Raw genomic sequence first — 8,676 nt, 5'->3', positions numbered from 1 at the left:
TTTAGTTCACAAACTTGCCTGGTCCTTTCCGACTTAGAGCATCCGCTACCACATTTGCTTTACCGGGGTGGTAGAGAATCTCGCAGTCATAATCCTTGACCGGTTCTAACCATCGTCGTTGCCTCATATTTAAATCCTTCGAGTGAAAAAGTACTTGAGGCTTTTGTGATCCGTATAAATTTCACACTTCTCACCGTACGAGATAGTGACGCCAAACTTTTAGTGCAAAGACAACCGCCGCTAATTCAATATCATGGGTAGGATATCGTTGCTCATACTCCTTCAATTGCTGGATGCATAAGCAATCACTTTCCCCGATTGCATAAGAACACAACCTAACCCTTGTTTGGACGCATCACAATAAATCGAAACTTTTCGTCACCTTTTGGTAAGGTTAGCACGGGAGCGGTAATCAACCTTTGCTTCAATTCTTGGAAACTACCTTCACACTTGTCGGTTCAAACAAACTTACAATTCTTTCGGGTCAACTCGGTTAAAGGCGTAGAAATCTTTGCAAAGCCCTCAACAAATCTTCGGTAATACCTGCTAACCCCAGAAACTTCTAACCTCGATTCTTGACTTAGGTCGAGGCCGATCACGCAACTGCTTCAATCTTTACCGGATCCACTAAAATACCATCTTTACTCACCACATGCCCCAAGAAACTCACCCGAGGTAACCAAAATTCACATTTCTTAAATTTGGCATACAACTTATGCTCCCCGAGACGTTGTAATACCATTCGAAGATGTCTTTCGTGAGTCTCTTCCGAGTCCGAATAAATTAGAATATCATCGATAAAGACAATAACAAAATCATCCGTAAAATCTCCGAACACTCGGTTCATCAAGTCCATAAATGCCGCCGGGCATTTGTCAATCCGAAGGACATTACCAAGAATTCATAATGACCATACCGGTCCGAAAAGGCTGTCTTGGGAATATCCTCCTCTCGAATCCTCGGTTGGTGATAACCGGATCGAAGATCAATTTTAGAAAAGACAGCTTTACCCCCGCAACTGATCAAACAAATCATCTATCCTTGGCAGAGGGTACTTGTTCTTCACTGTCAATTTGTTTAACTCCCGATAATCTATACACATTCGTAATGTTCCATCTTTCTTTTTCACAAACAAAACTGGTGCACCCCAAGGTGAAGTACTAGGTCTAGTAAATTTTAAATCCATCATCCCCTGTAATTGAACTTTTAACTCTTTCAAATTTCCGCAGTGCCATCTGTAGGGAGCTTTCGACACGGAGCTCGGCTCCCGGTATTAAATCAATTTCACGTTTTGGTGGCAACCACGGTAACTCTTAAGGAATACATCCGTAAATTCTCGAACCACTCGGGACATGCTCCGTCCCGCTAGTGGTTCCCTGGAAATATCCACAACACTTGCTAAGAAACCAATGCACCCTTCACACAACAAATCCCTTGCCTTAAGGGCTGAAATTAAGGGAATCCGAGATCCTTGCATCTTACTCACAAATACAAAAGGGTCCTCGCCCTCAGGCTGAAAAGTTACCATCTTTCTTTTACAATCAATGGTAGCGTTGTATTTAGCAAGCCAATCCATTCCCAAAATAACATCAAAATCCTCCGCATTTAATTCTATCGATCAATCGATAACTCTCTTCCTTCCACAAACACTCGGAAGGGATCGAACCCACCCGCCGGAGATAACCAACTCCCCGAAAGTAGGCAACAAGGTTCCAAAACCTCTAGAAAGCACATCACTAGGTTTATTCCACCGCTCAATTATTCTACTTGAAATATAAGAATGCGTCGCACCGAATCAATTAATACAAATAATAAAGTACCAAAGAATGAAAGCCGACTGTCACGGTAGATGGACCGACGCCTCAGCTTGAGTCATGGCAAACACTCGAGCAGGAGCGGGTGTATCATCCTTCTTTTGCTCTAACCGTAGCAATTGTGGGCAATTTCTCTTCATATGACCCACCATTCCACAGTGGAAACAGGCCCTAGCCTGACACTCGCCTGTGTGATGCCTTTTACACCTCGGACATTCAGAAAAGTTCGCCGGTTTTCATTCCCACTACGACGGAAACCTTGGTTACCCCGGAATCTTTTGTTTGGGCTCGGTGCCGATGTTTCACTAGGTCTTTCCCCGCGGTCACCAAGATCGCACTTCTACCCGAACCAAAGACTCCGCCGATTGTTTCCATGAATCTCTTCGGCAATATTTTTCTTTCGTATCCGAGCCTCTCGCACCCTCGAAACTAAAGCCAACTCAACTATCCGAGCATAAGTTCGGGCAACCCCGTTGTTTAGAAGCAACAATCACATCCCGGCGATGTGTTCATCCAGCCCCCGAATAAACTTGGCTTTTCTAAAGAATCCGGTAGCCACCTCATCCGAGGCAAACTTTGCCGCCGATCGAACTTAGTAGCATACTCGTCACGGTCATACTACCCCGAGTTAACCGTATAAACTCTTCTCGCCTTTGCGCCTTAATAGACTCATTATAATACTTTTCAAAAAACAAGGCCCGAAAAGTTTCCTGTGTCATATTATTCAGATCATGGCCCTGTGATACAATCTCCCACCAAATACGGGCATCATCTCGTAGCATATAGGTAGCACACCTGACCCGGTCATTATCTTCAACTCGCATAAAATCAAAAATGGATGTTATCATACTCATCCATTGCTCTGCTTTGAGTGGATCAGCACCACCCTCAAACACTGGCGGGTTCTGCTTCCTGAACCGTTCATATAATGGTTCCAAACGATTTCCCGCATCCGTGGCACTACTAGAGGTGCCGAGGATCAGATTCGCATTTAGAGGCCGTGCTCGTCGCTCTCTTAATTCTCCGATTTGTTCACCCCGCTCGCCGAATAGTTTCTTGCATAGCAAGATATAACTCGTTCCCAATTAGGTGGTGGTAAAGGGTTCTCACCTTCACCAAGACGAGCCCAGTAGCTCGCGGGCACCCCTACGTCCGCCTAGTGGTGCATAACTATACACCTGCGATCACATTCCAAGTAATAACAATACTGATAAGTATTTCCATATATTATAATCCTTCCCACAACATTCTGATATCGACATAATTCAAATAACCAGATAATCAGAAAATTAACAAACTATCTTTTAACTTAAAACTTACTAAACCATGAGTCAATCAGGTCCTTGCAGCCAATGTACATATCAAACCAGTCTTCAGGATCTAAAACCTTGGCGCTCTGATACCATGTTGTAACGCCCTGTCCAACAGGGACGCCACGTGTGTGCACTTTATTTAAAATACCAATAATTATATAAGATGTAATTATACTAAAAGTGTGGGTAATTAAAATTTTGATAGTTAAAAACTCATCCTTTAAACTATTTAACAAAAGATAAGTAACACGATTTATGGGGTCCCCCTGTTTCCAAAATATTTACAAACTGGTTTCAAAGTATTTTACAACATAAACTTTATATTTTCCAAAATACAATCAAAATAGAGCATCCCGTAAAACTGGCCGCCCAGCCGGTATGTACATTGCCGCCGTGACCATAACTCATGGTTGTTCGACTTTAGCTTTTCCTTTACCCGCACCATAAAGCACCGTGAGTCACGAGACTCGAAGAAAGTGATCAAAACAGTAATCGAAAGAAAATAATTATCCACTTATTCTCATGCCATTATGTTTACTCACTATTCAATAATAATAAGCATTCCCTTAAACATCATACATTTCTGGTACTTAATAAAGTACCACTTTTACCACTCGTTACATACGAGCTGAATATGTCACTATCGTTGCCCGATAACGCAAACGATAAGTAAGAAACCTAACCGCGGTTTCAAGAGTAATTACTCATAACGGTAATAACCGTTTCCAACCCTAGGTAATAACCTAGGCTTAATAAGCTTTAATCAACATCATGATAATAATCAAGGTCACCTCCATTCATTCATTGATTTTTAACCACATATGGTGCTTACCACTTTTCTTACCTTAATTCAGAAGTCAAGAATATGGCCGACCTGGGTGGAAAAACAAGCTAGGCAATCCCGGTCCTATGTCACGACAATTGAGAAACACAAATAAATACCTTAACATAATATTCCGGATTAAAACCCTAATTTAGAAATCAAACGCAACCTAACTCCCAACAACCTCAATTTAGGTCAAGCATCCCATATTTAATTTAAAACAGATAGCACACAACTCCCCGGGTCAAAACTGAACATAAAACAAACCCGAAGAAATTCTCCCCTGCAGTAACCGGTCGGCCGGTTTCCGGTATACCGTAACCCATCCGGCCGACCTGCTTCGCGCACTGTGAACAATAGTTCCTTTTCACCAAAATTCGATCCAAAACCCTTCCAAACCTATCCAAACTTTCCAGAACAGTTTATTAACATACATATGACATAACCTAAGCTGCAAAACACAATGGTTCAATCTCTAGCTTGAAATCACATACTCAAGTGAAGAAATCAAGTTTCTTTTAGCTTCCTCACTCTCCAATCAATCCCAACAGCCATGAATTCAATCCAAACATGCATTAACAAACCATATTTAACTTGGATAACAAACCTACACCCTCACTAAACCTACAGCTTTGAAAATTTTCAAGAAAGTAACAAAATCTAGCTTGAAAACCTAAGAAAACACCAAAACTAAATGGATGAACTTACCTAGGTGCAAGGTTAACTTGGAGATGGAGTTTAGCTCAAGAATTTGAAGAAAAAGAAGTGAGTTCTTCCCTGGTTCCAGCTGCTACAGCAATCGGCAAAAGGAGAAGAAGAGGAAAAGCTTGGAGATGTGTTTTTTTTTTGAAAAAAAAGTGGTTTCTTGCCTTGGAAGGCAACTTCTTAAATAAGGGTTTTCTCTTTTTTTTTTTTTTTTTTTCCTTTGCAGCCACAAAATAAATAAGTAAAGAAAAGGGATTGCCAAAAATAAAATGACTAAACTATCCCTCAAAATAACCTAAACTTAAATTATAACCTAGGGGCATTTTGGTAATTTTACTAATTCCCCCAATCCGACATTCTAATAAAATTCTAACTTAATCCGGGATATTCTCAAAATAATCCTTTCATTTAATGTCGTGACATTGCTAACCACAAAGCTAAATTTCCACAATTACCGGGCCCAAAATAACGTATTTACTTAAATAATTTCTCAAAAATTCCTCTAAGTAAGATCATAATCCTACTTCATTTTCCAAGTAATTACATATTTAATAAAATATGTCCATTTAAATATTATTTATTTTCTGGGATATTACAAAAAAGTTGACAGTAGCATATATTTCTCAATGTATAAAAATTAGTGTTAACATTGTTTTAATAATTATAATTTATTTATACAAAAGAAAGGATAAATATAATTTTGGACTATGTGTTTTGCAAAAGTTATTAATTGGACCATCTATTTTTTTAAATGACAAAAGTGACCTTATATTTTTCAAAATGGTAAAAATAGAACTCTGAGTTCAATTTTTAACAATTTTATTTTTTAATATAACCAACTTTAAAACAATTTATAACACGAATAAATACAGAAAATAAAATCAGTTTTGTCATAATATCTCTAGATCATATTATTATTAAGTTTTATTTTGACAAAAAATCAGTTCAGGGTCCTATTTGAACAATTTTAAAAAATACAGGGTCCATTTTATTTAACAAAATAAAATGTCTAATTAATAATTTTTGCAAAATACATGGTCCAAAATAATATTTACCCAGAAATAATGTGTGTAAATTTTTCAATTTTTGTGTATATCATTTATAAATATTTAAATTACATATTCATCTTATTTTCAAAAATGATACATTATTATAAAAAAATCCAAAAACTCTTTTTATAAATATTTTAAGAAAAATTTAACACTTAATCCATCATTTTAATAAAATTAACATGAAGTCCCTTGACTTAAAAACAATTAAAAATAAACCCCAACTAAAAATTTCACTTTATAATTCGTCACAAACTATGATCGATCCTTCAATCGATAATTACACTGAATATCATAAATAAATTAATAAAGAATCGAAATAGAATATGCTTTTCAATAAATCAAAACAATTCATTTTTAATTTTGTCTTAATTAATTTCTCGATGCCATCGTATATAAATTCTACTCTTTACGAAATGGACAAGAAAATTAGCCAAAAAATTAATAATAATTATCTAATTTTTTTAATATTAATTAAATTATCACAAGGTAAAAATCTTTGGTATTAACCCCTAAAAGAAACTCTAAACATTACTTTGTAATAAACGCTATACACATCTCTATAAAATTATTAATTATTTCATTATTACAATTCCGAATGCCAAATGTACTAAACTCTTATTAAGAAAAGAATCACCACTCCTCTTTGCTACCAAAATCTCCCTAGACACTCCAATAATGGGATCATTCCCTTCCCCATCGCTTTCCTTGTCCCCCTCATCATCACCGGATAACTCTTTATCGGGTAAAATTAGGGTTTATTTAGCCTTTCGATTTAGAGAAGCAAAACCAAATGTTAATGTATCTGATATCATGATATATTGCTATGACATTTCGGACAATTCGTGGAGCTTTGTCACATTGGTTCCGTGCATAATTGAGAATCAAGGTGTAAAAGATTTTGCTATGGTTTCACTTGGTGATTCGATTTACATTATTGGGGGCAAACTATTTCATCAAAAACAAGATCATACGTCAGAAGAAGATGATAGTGTATCATCTTCGGTGTTGCGCTATAATGTGTGTACGAACCAATGGTCTAATTGTGCCTCGATGGCCCTTCCAAGGTACGATTTTGCCTACACTGTTTGTGAAAATAAAATCTACGTGGCAGGAGGAAAATCCACGTTGAATAGTGTAGTCGGAGTCTCATCTGCTGAAGTGTACGATCCTAATCTCGACAAGTGGATTCATTTGCCTGACATGAGCACTTTGAGATACAAATGTGTCGCGGTGACGTGGATGGGAAAGATCCACGTGGTTGGTGGGTTTGCCTTAAAAACCAATTCTGACGTAACACCACATAATTTTATGGCAGAGAGATGTTCAGTTGAAGTATATGACACGAAGACACGTCAGTGGGGCCTAATGAGGGGAATGTGGCAATTGGATATTCCACCTAATCAAATTGTTGTTGTTAATGGAAAATTGCTAAGCTCAGGAGATTGCTTAAAAGTGTGGAAAGGTCACATAGAGGCATATGATTTGGAACAAAATATTTGGAATGAATTGGAAGGGTCTAGACTAAATTGTGAACATGGAATTACCAATAATAGTACCACAATTCAACAATTATATCTCACAATTGCACCTATTGGAAACTCTTTGTACTTTTTGGCGGGTTATCGAATGGACGGTGATGATTTACCGAGAATGAAATCAACGGTCTTTAAATTTGACACGTCGGCTTCAAATGATGGATGGATGAGATTTGAGACAATAGAAGAGGAAGGAGAGAAAGTACTTTGCAGCCATTGTTGTGTGGTTCAACTCTCCTAACCATCTTAACCTTTTTAACATTATTAAAAAAAAAAGTTGTCTTAAGGTATTATTTAGTTATAGTATAAGTTTTTATTTGGTTTTTTCTATGCTTTTTTCTAAAATTATAAATAAATTATTGCATTGGTTTTATGTTTTTTTTTTTGTTAATGTTCAAATAAATTTTGAAACCTTACTAAATATAAATAGAAGTTATCTCATCACCTTCTTTTATGTTTATGCCACATATTATGGTACTTATTTGTGTCATGAGCAATGGATGATCTTTTAACTTAGTTTTGTTTTTCTTCTTCTTCAAACTCAAAGAAAAAATATACAAATATATTAAACAAAGATATAAATTAAAAGCCAAATAAAAAACAATAATGACAAACAATAAACTCCAATAATGTATATAAAATTCTTATTAAGGATGAAAAATTATAATATTCATGTTTCATTTAATAATTGCAGAATAAAAAATTGTCCTCATTTTTACCTCGTTTTTTGTTTAATTGGGAATTCTCGCCTGATTAAGCTAGGTACTCACAAGTCTCAGAGAAGTATTATATAAAGTTTTTGTCTCTCGAACTTTAACATGTACCAAATAATATTTCTTAAAATTTTTAGGTCGTTAAAAATGTTCTCCAAACTATTGAGATCATCAAATTTAAGGACTTTTTGTCCAATTTTACTAACAGAAGTCTAACGTGAATGAATGTTCAAGGAGTATAATTTGGTACATGTCAAAATTCGGGAAGTATAATTTTATAAATATCAAATTGTTTGGGGGTTACGATTTAGTACATACACAATCGTTATATTAGTAAAATTTAATAAAATCGACATAAGTCTTTAAATCAAACAATCTCAATAGTTCAAGAAAAAATTTTAACGTAAAATTTGACAGCAAAATTTAATACATATCAAAATTTAGAGGGCAAAAATCATAACTCACTATTGTTTTTTTATACTAAAAGTATAATAATAATAAAAGAATGAAGATGGTGGTTAACATATCTAGTCCAAACAATTTCTTTAAGAAAAAAATTAAAAGATTGCACTTTGTGTTGGCTAAGTTTAGCAATTATATTACTTTTAATAATTGAAAAATAAAGTGTTCATAAGTAGCCGGCAAAGTTAGGTTGCTTGATCTTATTTGATATAATGCTAGTTTTTATATTAAACTAATTTTATACAAAGAAAAAGTATGG

General features: G+C 35.7%; 1 protein-coding gene across 1 annotated transcript; it reads left to right on the top strand.

The window, feature by feature from the left end:
* The first annotated feature begins 5,936 nt into the window (after nucleotides 1–5,936).
* LOC115697630 (uncharacterized) lies at nucleotides 5,937–7,979 on the top strand. The gene has a single exon (XM_030624711.2). The coding sequence runs from the start codon at nucleotides 6,383–6,385 to the stop codon at nucleotides 7,481–7,483; it is 1,101 nt and encodes a 366-aa protein (XP_030480571.2). The 5' UTR covers nucleotides 5,937–6,382; the 3' UTR covers nucleotides 7,484–7,979.
* The last annotated feature ends 697 nt before the right edge of the window (nucleotides 7,980–8,676 follow it).

The sequence above is a fragment of the Cannabis sativa genome, chromosome 7 (assembly GCF_029168945.1).
Source record: "Cannabis sativa cultivar Pink pepper isolate KNU-18-1 chromosome 7, ASM2916894v1, whole genome shotgun sequence".
Classification (NCBI taxonomy): Eukaryota; Viridiplantae; Streptophyta; class Magnoliopsida; order Rosales; family Cannabaceae; genus Cannabis; species Cannabis sativa.
The sequence above is the reverse complement of the archived record's forward strand: the minus strand, read 5'-3'. Positions and strand labels throughout refer to the sequence as shown.